Source organism: Symphodus melops (assembly GCF_947650265.1).
Source record: "Symphodus melops genome assembly, chromosome: 4".
NCBI lineage: Eukaryota > Metazoa > Chordata > Actinopteri > Labriformes > Labridae > Symphodus > Symphodus melops.
In genome coordinates, this window is record NC_136694.1 from 22,721,410 (window position 1) to 22,743,328 (window position 21,919).

Here is a 21,919-nt window from a genome sequence, read left to right on the forward strand (position 1 = left end):
ATGACGAAACCACGCGGGTTTATTACATTGTCACTTTGGTTGCTGTTGTTGTTGTTGTTGACGACGCTGTTGTTTACCTTAATAATGGCCATCATCCAAAGCTGGAATAATGACTTTAACTGTTTATCATGTGGTGTGTCTGAGATAGTGACCTTGTTGAACTCAGTGGTTTCATTCTAGTTCTTTATTAACATTGTTGTATATGACTTTTTTCAGGAGTTTTACTGTACGCTATTTACGATCCTTCCGTATAATATGTTGTTGTTGACAATATGCTACGATCACTCTTTGTTAAATATGACATTAGAAAAACCCGGGGGAAGGGATGGACAATTTAAAACTACACATTTTCAAATGATCCTTAAAGCTATTATTCCTCAAGTAGGCTAGTTCATATTCTGGTGACTTTTTCGAAGTTATAGTTAGACAAAGCTGTGACGCAAGTGTAATTATTCTTGATAAATTACAAATGTTTGCCTTATTAAAATTTGACTTTTCATACACACACAATATATATATATATATATATATATATATATATATATATATATATATATATATATATATACACACACACACACACACATATATATATATATATATATATATATATATAAACATATATATATATAAACATGTATATCCCCACACACGTCATCGCTAGACTAACAATGAAATGTTACACACAACTGTAGCCTATAGGGTGTGTTACTCGTGTATGTGTTTCATCAGCTAAAACCTTGTGTAACATACCGATGGAGGAAAAAATTCTCCTTGTTTGACATGTTCTGCTTTCAATTAAACCTTCAATTCAGTGATTTATCAAAGACCTCATTATATCAGTAATGGGTGGTAAAAAAAATAAAATAAAACGGAAACACCCTTATCTAAGAAATGACAGTCTAATTCATTTTTTTTGCTGAGTTTCATCACAACAAGCCGAGCATGTAGACAGAGACCAGAAGGGGGACCGCGTGCTGTTAAATCACACCCAACAGCGGCAGCTCGCGCCACAGACGCTCCCGCGGTCGGGTGTGTTTTGATATCTCGCGCGGAGCTGTGCCACAGAGCGCGCGGTATGAATTGAACGAGCTGTATTCACGCGTGTGGTTACAATGTGGTCTCTGGCATATAACACACACACACAAATGATAAATACAGACATTTAGGCGTCCACTATCACTCTGGTCCTGCAGGAAAGTGACGTATTGAGGGTATAGGGACGGTTCACATGGACTCTTCCTCCGCGTGGATACCTTCGGCATGGAGGGGGTGTGTGTCAGTGTAGCTTAAACGACTAACTTCAGACAAGCACCTGAATTAACAGTCAGGTTAATAATCCCATTATAATTATTAAAGTAACAGTATTTAAGCGTTAAATGTATTTAAAATGACGTTTTTTTTCTCCTCGTCTGCTTCAGGGAAAAACAATCGGTGAGGAAATCGATTCAGCTTTAGTGTTCCGGAAACATACAATTCTTCGACATTAGATATCCATGCATACATGTATATTTTTAGATTTTAGTTAGAGCCAACACTGTTTAATAAAACATGTTCTGATTCTGCTGGTGTTATCCCCAGCTAGAAATTGGTTGCCAAGCATTGCATCATTCCTTTCATGTGACTCCCATACGCCCCAAATTCGTCCTGGCCGTCTTATGACTGCATCACAATTGCTGCTCGTACAAACTATACAGGCTTGAGAGAGAACAAGCAGGCGAAACGACACCACGCACCGCCTTCTTTACTGATTTCGGGTCACCTTATTGGATGTCGCCAAGGGAAAGATCTTAACTCCGCTCTTCTGATTGGACCGTCCGGATGTTAGTCACAGCTCGGGCCGTCTTCTTGATTGTGATGAAACCACCTTCCCCTCTGCATAGTTCGGTTGAACTCGCCCTCAATATAAGCGCAGCCGGGAGTTTCCGAAAAATCACATTCAGCCGTCAAGTCTGAACAATGGTTAACATGAGCTATCACCAATTTTTACTAAAATATCCACATTCGAGTTCAAGACAGTCGAGAAGGCGAGCGAATCGAAGAAAAAGGGTAAGTGGAGACACTTGTTCATACTTCTGGTCTAAAAGTTGTTGTTTTTCGGAGTGTTTTTGGGGAGTGTCTGCTACTTCTGAAGCGGTCTGAACATTTGGACATGTTTGGGCAAATATCCCGGTATCTTATTTTGAATTGACAGTTTTCTTTATCGATAATAATTATCCATAATAACATCATCAGTGTTTGCCGTCTGCTTCCCTTTCCAGCTGTCAAGCTTAAATACGGAGTGTAAATGAGAACTTTTAATAATTTGATAGAGCGTGCCAATTAAAAAAAAAAACCATATATATCTTGATATTTTTAATGCTATATGACAACCTATGTTTAAATTTGTTTTTAAAAGCTTTTTTTTTTATTATTATTAAACCAGAGACACATTTAAATGTGACGTTTGACTTTTACTTCCAGCAGCTGTGAGATTATAACATTTTAAAAAAGCTTTTATTTCTGGCAACTGTTTTTTTAGTTTTTAATTACACGCCAGACCATCACATGGAGAGTGTTTGTTCAGCAGTGGATGGACAGATGTTTATATCGGGTTGTCTTGTCTGTACAGTTTCCTTTTGTTTCGCCCTGCTGGACTTACATTTCCATGACGTCACTGTCGTGGCTTACAGTGGACATGAATCCCCAATAAAAACAGAAATACTTCTTTATTAATTTTATAAGACACTATCAACCAGTACGTTTTCATTTATACACCGAGATTTAAATGCCGATGTATGCTGGCTTTCATGAGAAGTTAACGATATGATTTCATAATCACTTCTGGCTTTTTCACCACATAGCTTACATCAGTGTGAGTTACTAAATTGTTAATTTTGACCATCAAAAGACAAACGCAGATAATGTTACTATATATAGGCTGGATTTTGTTTTCTTACAATATCATAAAAAATGTGATGGCTTTTTGGAAATATATATATTTTTTTGTATTTTTTTGGACAGCTTTAAGCAGTAAAAAATAAAAAAGCTGACCTGACTGTCATTCCTGGATCAATATCAGGATATTTCTCATCGCTTTTTTTTTTTTTTCTACCACTTGTTTATCGACCCCAGCCTGCTTTGAGGGCCGTAGAAAGCAGGGGGCGCCGTAGAGAACAGTTTCGTCTTTGTTTACAAGATTTAATTGACAGGATTTATTTTTGTTCCCCATCATTGTTGGTAATTTAAAACACGTTTGGCATTTGATTTGATTTATCATTATTTTGAAGCCATTGATGTTTTATTTAAGGCACCTTTTACAACCACATGAAGCTGACCATGTGTTTGTGCAAATCATCATTTTGATTCTGAAATCTCAGCAAATTTCACAATGACACATTTTCCACTTTAACACTTAAATAACAAATCTCTTCTCTTTTTTCAGAATTATAGGGACGAGCTCTCTCCAACCAATCTGCAGACTTGATTGACAGAGAGTTTGTTAAGGTAAATTGCTCTTCTAATATTTGATGTTATGCATGTTTGGAAAATTAAGGTTTTGAATGAAACTACTTGTTACTATTATCTTCTATTGAAATGCTTTGTAAATCTTGTAAACATTTGGATTTTTTAAATTCTTCTTTACTAGCATGTTTAGTACAGTAGTCTTTATCTCACATAGTGTCACTGTTAGTTCCTTTCACAATTAAGTGGATTATACATTTTACTTTGCTCCTTTTTTTCAACTATTGTCATGGTTTTACAAAAGGAAGGTGTTGTGAAAATAGACACATCTTTCACCTGCAACACATTAACTTCAGTTAATTGTTACAAATGTTAAAAGAAAACGGCAAAGTTTTTGAAGGCTATGTGTGAGTCATCTCACATGTAGCTGCTCTGCACTCCTCCATTACTCTGTCTTATTGTCTCATGTGTCTGCTGCCCTCCCAGGTCCAGTGTGAACCGTGTGGCCGAGTATCTGTGCGTTGCGACTGACTGGGGAGATGACTGCCGAGTGGCTACACCTGCCCCCGCCGTACCCCCCTGGTGTGGGGCCGTTGTGTGGTGCAGAGTTGGAGGCGTGGTATGAGGACCTGCAGGATATTCTGGGCTCTGACACGGGAGGGGCAAAACTGGCGCGTGCCCCCACATGCACCGAGGTCAGTAGCTTGAAGAGTGAGATGGTTATCACACCCATGATGACGAGTGTGGGTGATCTTGTCCATTTTTTTTTTTTTTTCTCTCTCGATAGCTTGTTCTTTTAAGTCTGTTTTAGTGTTTGTTTGTTTTAAAGAAATTCAATTACCACCAATAAAATGTTAAATTAAATAATACAGGATTTGCGCGACGTTAACGTTTTGTTTTGTTGCTTTCAGAAGGAGCCTGAGTTTCTGGATGTTCTGGAGAGTTGTTCTTTGACGTGGCTGACAGACGGAAACCAGACATGGAGTGAAGGAGTTCAGAGGGCAACAGAGCAAGTCCACAACCCACAGCCTCTGCATCATACCTCATCATCCTCTTCTTCCTCCTCCTCCTCCTCCTCCTGCATGAGTCCAGCTGTTGCAGAGGAGCGGCGGGCAGATGCTGATAGTGGGAGAAGTGGAGAAAGCTCGGCAGGAGGCGGCGGTGATCTGCTGCCTCCGGAGTTTTTCGAGTTGCTGAGTGAAGGAGGAGTAGGAATGGTTGATCCGAGTGGAGCTGTGATCAGCAGCGGCTATTATTACCAACACCACCCGGCTAATAATAATGTCCAGCCAGCATCTCCTTCAGCCAGCGAGGAGGAGCTGCCCTGTGTCCCTGATTCTCCATCCTGCTCCTCCTCAGCCTCCCAGTCTCCGTCCCAAAATTGTTCTTCCCCCTCGTCACCCGTCTCCTCTCCCTCCGTCTACCCCTCGTCACGCCTTGGAAAACGCAAGAGGACCACCAGCGAACGGGCCAACGGTGCCTTGTCCTCCTACGCCTCCTCCATGCAACGATCATCCTCGTCCTACACATCTGCCAAGAAGAGTCGCAAAGAAAGAGAGCAGGAGAACGAGAGGAAGGTGCAAGAGCTGACGGAGCAGAATGAGCGTTTAAAAGCAGAGATTGAAAGGCTGGGAGAGGAGGTGCAGAGGACACGTCGAGCCCTGATAGAGAGACTTGTCAACAACAGGAAATGAAAGAGAGAGTGGAAGAGAGAAATGAAAGATAGCAGGTCATACAGAATTGGAATAAGCAGTGGTGGGGAAAGGTGTACCATGGTGGTCATGAAATGCCTCTAAGACAGGAAAGAATAGAAACCAAAGATATTTTATAAGAAGAGGATTTCTGGAAAAGACAGAGAGCTTAAGAATTAGGGAAGTGATGAAAGTCAAGACAAGAGAAAGCACAGAGAGATGGGGCTGCAACAGCACTGCGGCAACAGAGAGACACAGCACGTACAAAGGCAAGGCAGAACGGTCTACTTGAAGTGCAAAAGATACAAAGGTTTTAATGAATGTTTGTCATTTTCAAGAACGCCTAAACTCGTGAGATCCATCGAATGAGGTGGCAGAGAAAACGTTTCTTTGCTCTGAATGATTTGTATGTCAGACCGAAAGGAACAAAGAGTGCATTTCATCGTCATCCTCTCCCACCATTTTGCAATAATTGTAATTCCTACAATAAGGGCTGCAATCTGGCTAGCAGAGATTATTTGCCCCAATTTGTGGAGAGTTAAGGAGCTCAGGAAAAGTTCGAAAGTGCCCAGTGCAGTGTGAGTATGAGAGAATGATGTTTTTTCTGGAAAGAATTCGTATTCTTTCTTACTTTTTTATAATCTGTGGCTTGTATGTACCACCACCCGGCTATACTTTGTAAGCTGACCTTTTCTATCGATAATGAAGATTTGTAGTAGAATTACCACAAATTATTCTATCCTTACAAAATATTTTTATACAGCGCTGTAATAAGTATATATAAATGTACACAATTGTACTGTAATGGAGTGTACTGTAAATTCCAACATATCCAGTTATTTTGTCCATTGTAGTCGCATCACTTGTAGAATAATATGCATGGCTTGTATCTTTGATGGAATCAGTTTTGTCATGTACCATACCTTATTTTAACTTTGTTTGTAATCCTCAATTTGCAATAAAAGAAAAAAAAGAGTTTTGTGTCATGTCATGTTTATTGGTTTTCTTTTTTTACTTCCTGTGTATGAATGATTTGTCTTTGTACAAATGTCGAGGTGATTGAGAAAGTGTGGAGGGTAAAAGTACAGACATTTTTAACTGGACTTAATCGATTCATATGCAGGATCTAAAAAGGGTATTTTGTAGCAAATGGAAAATAACATTTTTCCAGAGGATGTATATAAAAAAAAAAACATCTTTAAATGCGCAACACACCTTCCAACGCTAATATCGTATGCTGACTTTAACACGGAGAGTATAAAATCAGTTTCTTTTGGTGGAGGGATTTGGACAAATCCCTCCATTCTGTAGCTGTATTCATTTGACTCTGTCTTTGTGTGTCTTCATTTCCCCGTCGGCCTATCCAGCATTTCATTAGTCCTTAGTGCCAATACCACATTGTCTTAGATCCTGTCACGGCTTTGCCTTAAGCTAATACCCTCATCTCTCTCTGTGTACATCTTGTTCCCATTCTCCACTATCACATCTCAAACCATTTTTCTCTTCCCTTCCTCTGACTAACCTGCATCTTATTGTTATCACTTTGTTTTCCTGGCTCACTTCTTCTTGCCCTTCTGAGGTGCCGGCTCGGGGTTCTTTCCCTCGGCCAGAGCCAGCTGTTTCTTCAGGTCCAACAGTTTGGCCACCTCTGCTGTGATCGCGGCCTTTTCCGCCTTCTGGGCTTTGAGCGTTCGCACTTTCTCGCCCTGCGACAAAGAAAATGAAAGGATTAGATAGAATTGTCACACCTTTATTTTCCTTTGACTAATAACTTCATCTTAAATGGACAAATATCTCACCTCTTAAATTGTACATAATTCATACATCCATCTGGAAATAACTAAGCTTAACTAAAAATTCTAAAAAGCAACATTTTGCAGTGATACTTGTAGCGTAAAATAATTTTTGTATGCGTAACCTGAACGTCTAACACCTGGCGACATCCGATCACGGTCGCTGTGATTAGCTGCCCCTTTATTTCACAGGTTGGTAAGTTTGTTGTGCGTATACATTTTGGATGGATCGTTTTTGGTTCATTACGAGTGAGGACATCGAGCTTCTCAGACTATGTTAAAGACCAAATAATGTAACTGAATTCAGTTTATATTTGTCAAAATTATGCAGTGTTGTCGAAATTATAAATTCTCATTGTCTTTAAATATAAGAATTGGGTTTTCCAGTTGCTGGCTCAACAGTGCATCGCCTTTAGCCCCCCGTGATCTTACCTGCTCAGCCACAGCCTGTGTGAGCTGTTTGGCTTTTTCTGGGTCCACTCCGTTCACCGCCGCCGCCACCTCAACAGCAGCAGGAGCGACAGGAGCCGGCGCAGCGACAGGCTGAGTGCCGGCAGCTTTCTGAGCTGCCGTCTGAGGGTGGACACAGACAGATAAAAATGTTTAAATTTGAGGCATTTGATGGTTATTATGCATGGACATGACTACCTTCACTGTAGACAATAACCCGCATCACTCAAAATGTCGGTGGGATTTTATGAGTCATGAATGGGACACTGAATCGCACTGGACACACGGCGATGAGTAAAAACCCAAAATGTGAGGGCGTTAGATGAGCTGCTTTTGTTAGTGAAGGCATGCAGTGATTAACATTGACACAACAGCACCAGTGTGGACTGTTCACTCAAACACTGCTCGATACCTTCTTTTTAGGGGGTTCGTCTTCAGGCTAGAAGCAGGCGGTTGAAGAGAAGGTTTGAGACAGATTATTTTTTGACCATTTGATGGATGTTTAACCACAAAACTCAAATATTTATAATGTTTTTTTTCCGATCTGCACCATGTTTCGATACGCTGATTAAATACAAATTCTTTCTCATGAAGACAGTCTGGTGGAGGAGCGTGAGCAGCGACGCGTTGACAATCCTTACCTAATTCATGTCAACCTTTATTACAAGAGGGCTTTACTGAACTCAAACACAGAGCATTACGTATCATACACTCATTCAAATACCTGCTGTCCACCAAATCGCTTCTTCAAAGCCTCAATCTGGTCCACCTCCAGTTTCTGGAACAACGGACTGACCTGCGAATGAAGGCGGGGGACAATAAAATAAATTTAAAAAAGTAGAAATAACAAAGTAAAAAAATATGCTTGTATATATAAAAAAAAAAAGAAGCTGCGATTGTGGACCCTGCCCAAATCTGTTGTAGCTGGAAAATGTAATCCGGAGACCACACGCTTGTCTTTGAACAAAAACGACGATGTATGTCGGTGAGTGGAGAATTTTAAAAAACAGACATGAAAAAACGTTGACCACGACTTCAGTCAAAATTTTCAAAGCACTATTACAGCTATGATCAAAGATGTTCAGAGAAGCTTTTCTGCACGTGAAGGGTGTGTACGGTGCTTTAGTGTGACATCAGAATTGTGTCGTCTGCCGCTCCTCTATGGAGACCTCAGTCACGAATCAAGCTTTAAGACAGTGTTGACATGTTGCTGCAGATACTGGTCAACACTTTCAGGCCTGAAGGGACAAGTGGCCTGAGAGAAATTTGCTGTTCCAAGGCTGAGCAGTTCGAAACACTTTCCAGGCTGCTGTCTTGCGTGTGGGTGTGTCCTCCAGAGTGCGGAAATATTGGCAGACTATTGCATCCTCATTGTATCACCCAGCGACAACATACAGGAGGTTCCACAGGTTTTGTGTGTGTGTGCATGTATGAACTTTGAGGGTCATGTGGTACTCACAGTGCCAATGCGGTGGCCTGGACGCAGGGCACACACGAAGGTGCCGGTGCCTTTTAACATGGTATTGACGCAAGACTGAGGGGCGTTGAGCTGATCCCGGATGGTTTGACTGACCGTTGGCAGGTACGGATACAACATCACTGACAGCAAACAGGCGATGTTCACAGACACACCGGTCACTGTGCCCGCTCGCTGCCTATGAAAAGGAAGGACAGAGATCAGTCAGTCAGACAGATCATGCATTCAAATGTTAATCAAATCTGCTCAGAGATACATGACTCTGAAAGGAGGAGTCGCTTTTCGCAAAGGTGAGTGGTCTGTCTCTATTGGCTGTGACACAAATGCGTTTAAACTCATTTTGGAATCAAAAACAAAGTGCCGCGCAGATCTGAGGCACGGGTCGTTTTGACACGGTCATCTCACCTTTCCGCGTCTCCTCCCTTGATCTTCTTCCAGGGTTCGTTGACCTGAATGTACTGGTTGCCATGGCGAGAGATGTTGAGGATGTGTTTCAGAGCATCACGGATTCTGGCGGAGCATTTCAGAAAATGTGATGATTGTGAGAAGTTGACAGCTACCCATTGTTATTAGAATTTAAAGGACGGTTTGTGACACATATTTACATGGCTGGGATAATCCACGAGAATGTGTTACCTTAAGTGTCAAGACATATCTCAATGTGATACAATAGCCAATCCCAAAGTACAAGACTTGACATATTGGGCACTAATTGATCAATTTGATTAATATTGAATAAGTGAATAAAATCTTTTAGTCAGAATTGACCTGAATTAAACGAAATCCCCAAATCAACCTTTTTGACAGGTATGTGCGTTTAGCTGTCTTACTTGACTTTGTCCATGAGCTGGATGTACTGCTGCAACTCCCAGCCCACCAGAGCCAGCAGCTTCTTATCTTCCTGCTGAAGCTCCATCGCCGGCACACAGCCCTCAAAGAACTTAGCGACAAACATGCCAGCTCTGTAGGAGAGAGGGGGGAGGGGGGTTTCAACAAGACAGAGTTTTTCTTTTTTTTTTTAAAAGCATAAGGGTCAGAGGAAAATATGGGAAAAGCAGAGAGAGAGAAATCGAGGGAGAGGAAAACTAGACAAGGGCCTGTTACCTGACTCGCTAATTGTTCATAAATTATAGATTTCTCAGCCAGATGTAATCGTGCTCTGCTAGTGTGAACGAACATATCAGTGCGCCGCATCGACCCTCTTCACAGCTCCTTCCACGTCTACATGCTGTAGTTGGAGCCGGCCTTTCTTATAGAGTTGTGTGCGTGTGCATGTCATGAGGATTGTGGAAGGTTTTTGTCATGTCTGATGCAACATGCTGTTCTATATTTTACACACAGCTGGAGAGCAGACCAAAAAATGCTTTGACATTTATGTCAAATTTACACAGTTTTGATGTGTGAGCATAAACTTTGTGTGACCTGCATTCTTAATTTGTTTTAGTTTTGATTTGATTAGTGAAGGCCGGAGGGGTTTTTTCCATCATGGGATTGCAAAGAAAATATTCCTACTGTTACAGTTATTGACTCACCTTAATCAAAAAAATTAACAATTGCAGGTAAACTGAAGGTAAAGATTTACACGTTTGGTCGTGAAAGTGTCTTCAGGCAATATTTAAACTGAGCATCAGTTATCTATAAATCACATTGATTGATGAATTTGAATAAAGAGGCAGTATAGGATGGACACCCTGACACTAATGATGCGCTGGTTTAGTGAATGGATCCAGGCAGAATTCTTTCTACCTCCATCACCTTAGGCTCAATGCAATTTACAAGATATTTTTGAACCAATTAAGCATCGACGTTGCTGCCCCAGACCCATTTTGAAGATCAAGGTACTTTAGGGGGAAAAAGGCTGCTGAGAAAAATCTTTGATGTGGGATTTAACCCTGATCATTTGAGGCAACGTAATTGAGGCTAAATTACGCCATCCCAAACAAATTTAGAAAACTGGGGTGAGCGTCTTGTAATAGCTACTGCTCCAACAGTGAGTACAACAATCTGAAAACTTTACACAGAAACCTAAACTTTATAATTGGACTGGATGACAATTTTATAGCAGATTTAAATCTTGAGTGAAACTTACTTTATACGTAATGTGAAAAACTTGATGTGGGTTGCCCCATTTTTAATTTCACTATTCTAAATGTATCAAAAACATTTCAAAAAATACAGAAAGAAACTCAAAAGGAAGGAAAAGTTGAGCTCTGGCATACTAATTTTTTACTGTATCATCACCAGAAACAAAACAAAAATTCCCTTTCAAGAAAAACGGCTATTAACCAACCTGTTGATGAAGTTGCCCAGGTTGTTGAGCAGCTCAGAATTGTTCTTCGTAGCCATGTCAGCCCAGGAGAAGGCTGAATCCTGCCCCTCTGGACGCACATACAGAAGGTAGAACCGCCACACATCGGACGGGATGCCCGTTTCCTTGGCCATGTCCCCAAACACGCCAACACCTCGGCTCTTGGAGAACTTGGAGTCCTCGTAGTTCAGATACTCTGTGGGAGAGAAAAAACGAACGCAACATCATTTTCAGTGCAAATATTAGCATTCAAGATCACCACGAGGTAAAGTGAATGCACCATAATTACAATTTAAAGATCTTTAATGAACCCCAATTAGTTTCAAGTTTAATTTAACACATAATTAATCAATCAGAAGAGAATCTAAGTGCTTACCAGTGGCAACCAGGTGGCTGACCAGAGTGTAGTTGTCCTGCGCTCCCAGCAGGGAGCAGGGAAACACCACACTGTGGAACGGCACATTGTCTTTGGCCATGAAGTTGTACAGCTCCACCTGGTGGCGGAGACACAACACTGCACTGTGAGGGTGACATCATATTAGATCATCATGAGATCATGCGGTTCAAAGAGGACTTATCAGCTCACCCGAACACCCAACCCCCCCCCATCTCTCGCTCTCCCTCTCTTTTTCTGCACATACAGGCCGTCACACACAAATAACAGGAACTCACTCCCCGGGTTTTAGATAGAGATAAGATGAGTCAGTGAGAATAAGGAGGTCGATTCCCTAATTGAGGGTAAGATGTTACTGTTAAAAAAACAACCACGTTACTGTTACAGCCGCCTCACATCAATGTTACGCTATTATTGTCATTAATACCAAACTCCAAGTAGCTCCCCCTCTCAAAGTAAAGCTGATGTAAGCATCATGAACAACAACAATTGAGTGAAGTGTTTAAAGGAAAGACGTCTCTTTGAACTCTGCTGCTGCCATCTACTCTGAGTGCATTTTATTGGTGGGCACAAAGCTGCAGTTATGCGTTTTATTCATAATCAAAGAGGTTCTGTCTTCCTCTGTTTCCTATTAGGGTTATATGGGGCAAGGAATTATACTATTTAAATTGAGAGAGCAAAAGAACAGATGGAGCGATGAAAAAAAGCAATCAGACCCAATATGTGGTGTAAAGAGGACAAAGATCTGTGCCAAGCTCTTGCGTCAGTGCTTTGCTCGGCTCATAGAGTCAGACAACATATGTCTTGGCAGCTGGAAGCGAGAATGGGCGGAGTTACCTGACTGGGATTCTTCCACCACTTTTCCCATTGGTCGGTGTAGTTGGCAGTAATCGACAAATAACCAATCGGGGCATCGAACCATACGTAGAACACCTGAAGAGGCAGAAAGAGTCATAAGTGGCAAATGATTCTTTCCCCCTTTTTTTTTTAAACCGTACTAGAAGAAACAAAAAAAGTCTCGTGGTGCACAAAGACCTGAGTTTAATCGTTGATCTTTCTTCATTCTAATCACCTTAAGCGACAAGAAAAATGTGGAGGTGTGTCTTTAAGAAGCTGACAAACATGTTTAGAGGGTAATCTCCCAATGACTAACAAATGTACTGCATCATCAATCACTGCTGCAAATGTAAACATCTAGACAAATGTGTGATTAGGTTTCATTATATATTAAAATGCTAATGTGATGAGCAGTCCTGCATCCATATTGGTTCCATTAGGTTATTTAGTGACTAAAGATGTGTTTTTATTCCTTAATGAAAGGAGGATTTAACGAATAATGTGTGCATCTTCACCAATGTACAATGAACCAATAAGAAGCCAGTTCTCTCCTACGGTACAAAACTAATACTCTAACTGTAGGAGACATGGGCAGACCTTCTCTTTAAAGTCAGGGTGAGGTACTGGCGTTCCCCACTTCAGGTCTCTGGTGATGCAGCGAGGTTTGAGTCCATCTCTCAGCCAGGAGCGAGTGATCTGTTTGGCATTTGCTGTCCAGTCTCCTGTGCTGGTTGACTTGTCGAGCCACTGCTCCAATGGACTCTCTAGCTGCAGGAGAGGAAGAGATAGAAAGGAAAATGATGAAGAAAAAAGAAAAAGAAAAACACAACAACACACAAAACTCTAACTTACAGTTATCGAATGAGTAAAGCAGTTTATGTAATAAAAAATTACCACAGGGATAACTGCCCTTCACAGACTCTCTGACTTTGAATTCGACTTTACACTGGATGATTGTACTCTCCCAACACGCTGACTCCCTCTCAACCCCTGTGACCAGAAAATGTTCCCTCTAAATTCTACGATTGACCACCCGAGTCATTTCATTTGAAAACGTACCTTTGGCAGGTCCAGGAAAAGATGTTTGGAGGAGCGGATGACAGGAGTCTGCTTGCAGACCTTACACTGCGGCTCCTGAAAGAAACAGGCATTACAAATGATCAGCGCCAGTAAGACTCAATTTTACCTATCAGAAAATGCAGTTTGGAAGACTGTTTTTCATCCACAAAACAGTTTCACTACATATATGCTTCATTTACAGTCAAAATCTAAATTCTTTCTGGTGAAAAAAAAGGTCATTTTTTCTGGGTTCAGTTTCTCCCAAAGTAGAGAATACACAAAATATCAGAGGCACAGATTTCTCAGGCTGCGGTCCAATGAAGAACAATTTGCAACCGTTGCCACCATTACTCTTTTTCAAAGGTCGGTGTTCGGCTCCAATCAGCATCGAGTCATCATGATCGTCCTCCTCCTGCCTTTCATCATCAACATGCTCCTTTCCAACTCACGCTGAGCTCCACCGCATTAATGAGACGGCCGCACTTGTCGCACTGGTCGCCACGAGCTTCTGGGTATCTGCAGTGGGGACAGGTGCCCTCTACGAAGCGGTCGGCCAAGAAGCGCTGGCAGTTTTCACAACGCAGCTGCTCCACCGTGTCTTCCACCAGGAAACCATGCTTGTGGAGACGCCAGAAAATATCCTGGGCTATCCTGACAGAGAGAAAAGGTGGTTGAAATAATGCTTTAGGGGCTGAGCCTCAGACTCCAGCAGAACATTTAAACTGATCGTTACCTGTAGGTTGAAAGTTATCTACACTCTCAGTACAATTCAGCAGTTTATATTGAAGATTGTATTGAAAATGAAGGGAAGAGAGTTGAGGTTAGAAATGCGAATGAAGTAAAATTGTATAATAGCTGATGGTAAAAGGAAATACGGGACCCGACATCCGATGCTCTTTCATGAATCAAATCCCAAGTCTTTAATCTGTGGGCTGTTTTCACAGAGCTGCTTGGTTCTGCTGCACAGTGTTTGGTGCCTTTTATGTAGTACGTTATCAAAGCAACATGTTTTTTTTTCTTCTTCTTCTTTTAAATCATTGTTATCCTGTTCCCTGTACAAGCTTAAGGATCCCACTCTTATGTTTACCTATCTTTTGTATCCCATTTCCACGTGTAAGAAGGTTAAGCCACCATAAATCCATCATTCCATGTCGTATTTAAACACCTACAACCACAACACGCGCACACACACACACACACACACACACACACACACACACACACACACACACACACACACACACACACACACACACACACACACACACACACACACACACACACACACACACACACACACACACACACACACACACACACACACACACACACACACACACACACACACACTCCATTAATGTCTTTGCATCAATATTTCCTTACAGCAACAATCCATCTTTGAAGGTATTAATTTTACCTTCAGACTGCAGTTCTCTTGTCAATAATATGAAACGGATTACTTTACTATTTAACGTCCTGTTCATCTGTAAAGATCTTCACTGCCAATACGTTTTCTTATGGTTGACTTTTTAAAAAGTTAACTTATGAAAAGAGGAACTTTTCCTGACTGTACTGCACCTAAGTGGAGCCTAACCTGACTGCTTCTACGTCTATACACAACCCTCGTTTAAGTTAACCTCTGTCTAACTTTCACATAAACATGACAAGAGCGAAGTTTTCAACATATTCATGTTTCTGTAAATAACGAAAACAAATCTTTAATTGGATTTATTTTAAGTATCCGGTGAAGGAAAAACTACGTTTTACAACCACGTCCAATAATCTCTGATTAAGCAGAGTGGAGTTTATGCCTGAGCGGGCTAGAGACATACACACTAGTAACTAGTGCAAGATTATAGTAATCCAACATTATGTAATAGTGATCATATGGAAACGTGTTTGCCCTTTGACACTAAAGCTAAGAAGGGATAGAACTACATGTAACCACATGAGGCAGGCTTTAATGCGGGGTGGATGTGATTTAGTTAGCAGAGTCAGTTGTCTTACAAATGAAGGTTGGGGGTTCACTTCCCAGCTCCTGCAGCCACATGTCAGATGTGTCCTTGGGCAAAACACTTAACCCCAATTTGCTCCTGCTGCTTCGTCGGTGGCGTACGTGTTTAAATGGGAATACTTACTTCTGATGTGTGACATGTGGTGTCAAAGCACTTTGAGGAGTCAGAAGACTAGAAAAGCGCTGTACAAGTTCAAGTCTACTTACCCTTTAATAATTAATAATTAATAATAATAATAATATTATTATTACATTTTTAAATGTAGCTTAAGTTTTCTTGTTTTTCAAGAAAGCAAAAATGCTTTCTTTGAGCTCTAACAGAATACAGATTTGATCTTAACCGCAGCCTTCCTTCTTTGATTCCACTCACTCTGTCTGCTTCTCGGTTGTCGTTCTGCCAAAAAAGTCAAAGTCGATCTGGAACCACTTGTAGATGCTGGCGTGAATGGCGTGGTACTTGTCGCAGATCTGCTGGGGAGTCAGACCCTCCTCTCTGGCCTTGTTCTCTGTAGCTGTGCCGTACTCGTCTGTTCCACACACAAACAGAACGTTCCAGTCTCGCAGGCGGCCGTACCTTAGAGGAGAAAACACAAAGACTCAGGGACAGGGACAGAATAAATCCAGCTTGGACCAGACTCCTAGCCATTGATCAAACTGTAATGAATTCCCTATGGTTCAAGTGAGAGAGTTTGTCTCATTTAAAGTATTTGCTATAGCTTTGCCAGGGGCAGAGAATACAGTTTAAATATCTGTTACAGCAGGTGAAGAAGAGACTATAAAGTTCTGGTGAGGAGAAAAATGCTTTCGTGGACGACCTGTTGATGAGGAAGAAAAATGACAGACAGCTGTCATTACATAGATTAAAAAAAGGGCCTTTTAATGCAGCACTGGTTTGAATACGCCTGATCATGACTCAAGCGTAGGATTTGTTCGGGATGATCTGCGTTTGGATAGTACCTGATAGACCTGCTGTATGGAGACAGGAAGTCTAAGACCACATCCGTACCTGCTGAAGACGTCAGTGCTGAGGACACAGCCGATGATGTTACCCAGGTGGGGGACGTTGTTGACGTAGGGCAAGGCACTGGTCACCAGGATGTTTCTCTTGCCCTCCATTGGCAAACTAATGAGGGAAAAAAAACAACTAAAATCAGGATTTTTAACTACACACATCATCACTACGCAAAAGTTATTTTCTCACAGACTTATTTTCCACTCCAACTAACATCATAAACTACCATTTAAACACGCTCTATATGTTTAATGTCTATAATGAAAGCCTGTATTACTTACATGGGGTGCTGTCTGTCTGTAGCTGACTGACAGGAGTTCAGATCTTCACTCCAGGTGAGAGCAGCTGCCTCCATCTCCTCTTCAGAAACCAAACGCTCACTCTCCTCAAACTGAACAAACATTTACATAAAGACACTCATCAAAGGGGGATTAACACATAACTCACTTGCAAGCTGTAATCGCCCCTTGTGTTCAATTATACTGGTTTGTATAGTTAAATACGACATTGAGACCAATATTCAATACGGTTCTTTGATGGAATATTTCCGTGATACGCAGGCAGTTCTTATGAAGGTCCACCCTTTCTCCAAAGTGTTTCAACACTTGCTACGCATGATATCGCGAGCTGAAACCTGGCCTTTTGTCCTTTAACCCTAACCCCAGGCTAAGACATTTAGCGATCTGACACCGACACGCTCTCTTACTTCCTCTGACGGGGAAACCATACAGTTAGTGCTTCTGCTGCTGAGTTTGATTGACACTTGTTTAAATCCTCCCATGCTTACACCAGAAAGAGAATAGAGGATAAAGAAAAAGTGATGTAACTTCCACATGCTGCATGTTCTATATCCTAACACGGGTGTAGTTTTCATAGAGCCAGGTTAACTCCCACACTGAGACTGTGTCTGCTTTACATGACAGGCCTGCCTGCTTCGTTTAAGTGAGGTGAATTCAGGCCCTGCAACCCTTTGCATACTTTAACTGAAAGAGCTGAAGTGGAGTAAAGAGAGAAATTTGGGAAATGAAAAGTGTGACAATAAATGTCTTCGTGTTTGTTTTAGCGCACCTCTCGCTTTAACTCCTATTCTTGGAAACCTCACAGGGCATACATGTTCCCTGAGGCACCAGCACAAGTGCAGTTAGGCACTGAAGCGCTTTTTTTTTTTTTTTCGTTCAGTGAGCATGCTTTAAGTCTAGTAGTCATCCTGATGATGCGGCTGGTACCTCAGCAGGGCTGCTGTTGCATGGCTTTGTGTCTCTGCATTGGTTGCTTTGAGGGGCAGGCTGCTTCTGCATGTAGCTCTTCGTGCCCTGCAGGCCTTTTCCCTGCAGCACTTTCTGAGCAGAAGACTTTAAACTAACAGCCCCACGGTCAAACCAAGTCTTCACACAATTGTGTTCACCTGTAAGACAAAAAAAGAAAAAAAGAAAAGAGAGAGGCGATGAAAGGAGAGGGCAGAGGAGAGTCAGGGAAAGAGTAAGGAGAAGGTAAGGACAGATTGACCGCAGAGAGACAAAGACAAAAGAATCGGTGACTGGATTGAAAACAAACCACGTCGATGAACTTAAAGAAATAATTAATTAGTCGATGGTTAACTAATGTCACACTTTGAGTAATTAATTCTCTTAATTCTTCCTCACCCAGTGCTTGTGAAGAGTCGGATAAAATGGGGTAGAGTGCGGCCCACAGAACAACATCAGCGACTGAAACAGCATCCTAAAAAAACACAGCACAGTCTGATGAATATTTTAGGATATTAAAACACTATTCGTGTGTCTTTTTCTGTCGGCGCTAAAAACACAACTGTATCTGTTTTAAAAAAGCCACATGAAGCAGGAGAGGGACCCACCCCTCTCACTGTGACTGGCTTCATACAGAACAGCCCTGAGGAACACTATTTTCAGTAAATACAGACTGTATGTTCTGCAGCAGCTGCCTCAGTGTGTGCGAGGTTCCTCCGAGCCGTGCCAATCACCAAGAGACTTAAGAAAAAGGAAAAAAATCTGTACGTGTGAAATATGTGACAGACACAGATGACTTATTGCCACAGGGGCTGCAAGTACCAGAGAGAACCCATCCCCCCGCCTCCTCACCCACCTACCCTGCCACCCACACTGAGGCAAATCTGCAACATTTGGGACCTCCTCCCCAGATAAATTGTTTTAACTTTAAAAATGCATCACTAGCTCAGCAGCTGAAAAAAAAAAAAAAAAAAAAAAAAAAAGAAAGGAAGAAGAAACACAAATGTTGCCTGAGGAGCCAAATTTGGCACAGAGGAGACGCTCAGTTAAGCTCAGCTGAGCTTCTGAAGAGGCATCATGAACTTTTGACTTGATCATATAGTCTGTTTGTCTTTATGGTATGATTACGCTCACAGGATACGGGAATATTAATGAGATATGAGAAATGGAGATGTTCAAGCTGTACCCCAGTTAAATATGACGTCTTCCCCTTGCTTAAACTTTGCTCCAAGTAGTTTAGTGGCCCCTGGAGGACGTTGGACACCTCTGATCCTTTTCCCTGCAGCACTGCCATGTGAAGAGCCTGCAGCAGTGCCGGCTGCACACAGGAGACAAAACGCAGAGATTCATTAGAATTGATTGTATGACATTCGATCAGACAGTAAACCAAAGGAGCATGACTGAGGTTAAACAGGTCATTTTGTAAAAAACCCTACGGAGCAGCCTGATTGTGTTTTTATTTGCATTGTTCATTGGACATTTAATCGTTTAGCTGCATGGATTTATGGCCCTTAAAAAAAAAAAAAAAAAGGTAACATGAATCTGCACTAAAGACAAAAGCGTCTTAAGGAGAAATTATTGTCGATGGGGTTTTTCCTGCAGAGCTCACCTGAAGGTCTGTGGCCTCCCATTCAAGCCACTGAGCACAGAGTTCACTGCAGTCTTTTCCGCTCACATCAAACAGATACCTGAGATGTAAAAGAAAAGAGGAAAGAAGAAAGTCAAACAGTTGCAGTATACTTGCTTTGAAGAGGAATTTCATGTGATATGTGCCAAACAAACACATAAAATATAGATACTGCATCTGCCACAGATGGGCTCCATATTGATGAGTCAGTTACAAGGGATTTTTGTGAACCATGTTTTTGTGAGCTCAATTACCTGGTTAAATAAAAATAATATTATGGAATAAAACAAGCTGAAAGGACACTGCATCCAAAATCATCATGAATATTTGAGGACATCAAAATAAAATAGCAGTATCATTCTTTTCTGCTGATAAGAATATTGATAAATGATGAAAAATAAAAAAGAATCCTCCTTAGAATCAGAGTGGTTTTAAATATTTTTTTAGTCTAGTAATCAATGATTTCTGCTGATACAGCAATACAATGCTAAGCAAATGTAATTTTGTTGACGTAGATTCAGTGATCTGCAGCCTCCCATATTCACATCATTTTAGCCAAGTTCTTGATAAATGGCCATAAAGGGAGGAGGAGGTTCGCGTACTGACCGGCAGATGGCATTGGAGCTGAAGAGGTGCAGGCCACTGGGCAGCAGCAGGGCTGGCAAGGCTGGACGGCTAAGGTAGGGCACCACGCGCTCTGTGGAAATTAAAAACAATCCATGTTGAGACAACAAGAAGATCTACACAGAGGGTTATTATGTAGAAGACAATGTTGTAAACTCGGCAGAGGATATAAAGTGCCTCTTGAACAGCTGTGTCTTTGGAGACAGTTTACTGCAGCACTCGCTGATTGTGTTAGAGTTTAATGCTCATCTTCAATGAGAACACATACTAAGAGAAGACTTCTCAGGGATAAGCCTTTGATCATATTCTCATCCTCAATCCTTCTCAGTTAAGATCCGACTGGGTTTAACCAACAACACAAAGGTCAAGTAGAAGGTGGAAGATTTGGTCTTCTTAATCTGGAATTTATCAGATCACAGCACAGTGAGGATACAACAAGATAAAGGTGGAAAGACTTCTGCTTTTTATTACATTTTCCTCGATGTAGTTGCTTCCACACTTAAACCAGTAAATGTATGAGACATCACTGTAAATCAATCAACCAATTACCAATTAGCTTTCAACTATGTGATGTATTGCCAACAAATTGACATTGGATTATCCGAGTTATTTAAAACGTTTTTAAAAAGTAGTCGTCTTTCTGAATGTGATTTTTTTTTTAAACTCTTGTGTATTAATTGAATCATTTTGGGTTATGGTCAAAACAAGAACTTTGAGGGTGGAGCCTCATCTTATGCAATTGAGAACACTGATGAGCAATTCATTTGGTGTCCTAAACATGTAAAGACTATAGACAAAAATAATCAATCAAAGCAGCAATGACTTATTAACTGAGCAGTTTTATTAAGATGATATTTAACAATTATGCTTCTTCATTTCAATGTACTTCTCCCCCCCATTACTGATACACACAGCATACATTTCTATATTAACTTGTATATTAGGGGACTTGTTTTCCAACAGTCCCATCCAGGCTGTCATACACTGTTACTGCGTTCACATTGGGGTAAATGACACTCTATGCTAAAGCAGATTTGAAACCTACTGTTGGTACACATCACGTAGGTTATATTTCAGCCTCATTATGTGGACAATTATTTCTTATTTCCAAAACACAGACAACCTAATTATTTATAAAGATATCATATTTGAGCATGACATATAACAGCATGCTGTATGTGCTCGAGCTTGCACACATAAATCCCTTCGTTACAAGTTTAACCAACCTGAATGAATGATGGATTGATCTAGAGAGGACAGGTGAATGCATAGTTATTGTACAGGTAGACAAGCTGAACACCTGGAGGTACACACTGATAAACAAAGACTACATGATGATGATGATGATGATGACTACAGCCACAGAAGTTTCTACTCTCTTCTCAGGTACATCTATCTCTCCATTCACCAGATGACTGAAACTGACAGGCAGCTGTGGAGTAAACAGCTGGCTAATGGTAAACACAGTTTATATATCGTCAGCGACAACATTAACTCAACTCTGACATGACAGAATTTGATTAATCATAGTGAGCCAACGTTTTTGTTTACAAACAGACGCCAGAAGCACTCTTTTAGGTAAAGCCACACATGCATGATAAGCTAACCATGCTGTCTCACCTTCGTGGTTGACGTAGTGGACGTCACACTGAACTCCTGTCACGTCTAAAGCAGCTAACACCTTCAGACAGTGAGGGTTTCCTTCACTTACGAACAGCTTCATTTGGCAGCTCTACTCCTCTTTGCTGGGAAATTTAATAACTTTAAAACAAGACAAGAAGCTGCGAGTCAAACTTCCCCAGTGAGCGCTGTCCACACGCTGATGCAAGCACTGGAGCTTTTTTTTTTTTTTTTTTTTTTTTTTTTTTACAAATGGCGGATATGTAGTTTTTGAACGATGTCTGTGATCCATCTATGAATGGTTGCTTGTCTGTGAAATGGACTA

The 21,919-nt window shown here is 41.2% G+C and overlaps 2 protein-coding genes across 4 annotated transcripts; one reads left to right on the forward strand and one right to left on the reverse strand.

Moving 5' to 3' along the window:
- The first annotated feature begins 1,875 nt into the window (after window positions 1–1,875).
- Window positions 1,876–5,377, forward strand: ddit3 (DNA-damage-inducible transcript 3). Of its 2 annotated transcripts, none has more exons than XM_079340954.1 (4): window positions 1,876–2,049; window positions 3,425–3,486; window positions 3,931–4,139; window positions 4,359–5,377. In XM_079340954.1, the coding sequence occupies exons 3-4, from the start codon at window positions 3,984–3,986 to the stop codon at window positions 5,136–5,138; spliced, it is 936 nt and encodes a 311-aa protein (XP_079197080.1). In that variant the 5' UTR covers window positions 1,876–2,049; window positions 3,425–3,486; window positions 3,931–3,983; the 3' UTR covers window positions 5,139–5,377. The 2 variants fall into 2 exon arrangements, with proteins under 2 accessions (XP_079197080.1, XP_079197079.1); XM_079340953.1 differs by having other exon boundaries at window positions 1,878–2,049; window positions 4,356–5,377.
- A 734-nt stretch (window positions 5,378–6,111) lies between these two features.
- On the reverse strand, window positions 6,112–21,806 carry mars1 (methionyl-tRNA synthetase 1). Of its 2 annotated transcripts, XM_079340942.1 has the most exons (22): window positions 21,595–21,806; window positions 19,957–20,047; window positions 19,333–19,411; window positions 18,910–19,041; window positions 18,123–18,198; window positions 17,706–17,884; window positions 16,761–16,870; window positions 16,474–16,590; window positions 15,838–16,041; window positions 13,903–14,104; window positions 13,454–13,528; window positions 12,992–13,162; window positions 12,395–12,490; window positions 11,540–11,657; window positions 11,146–11,359; window positions 9,686–9,817; window positions 9,261–9,365; window positions 8,838–9,033; window positions 8,103–8,174; window positions 7,791–7,817; window positions 7,361–7,501; window positions 6,112–6,841 (listed from the first exon to the last, which is right to left on the reverse strand). In XM_079340942.1, exons 1-22 carry the CDS (start codon window positions 21,695–21,697, stop codon window positions 6,692–6,694), a joined length of 2,790 nt encoding a protein of 929 aa, XP_079197068.1. In that variant the 5' UTR covers window positions 21,698–21,806; the 3' UTR covers window positions 6,112–6,691. The 2 variants fall into 2 exon arrangements, with proteins under 2 accessions (XP_079197068.1, XP_079197069.1); XM_079340943.1 differs by lacking the exon at window positions 7,791–7,817.
- Window positions 21,807–21,919: the final 113 nt, after the last annotated feature.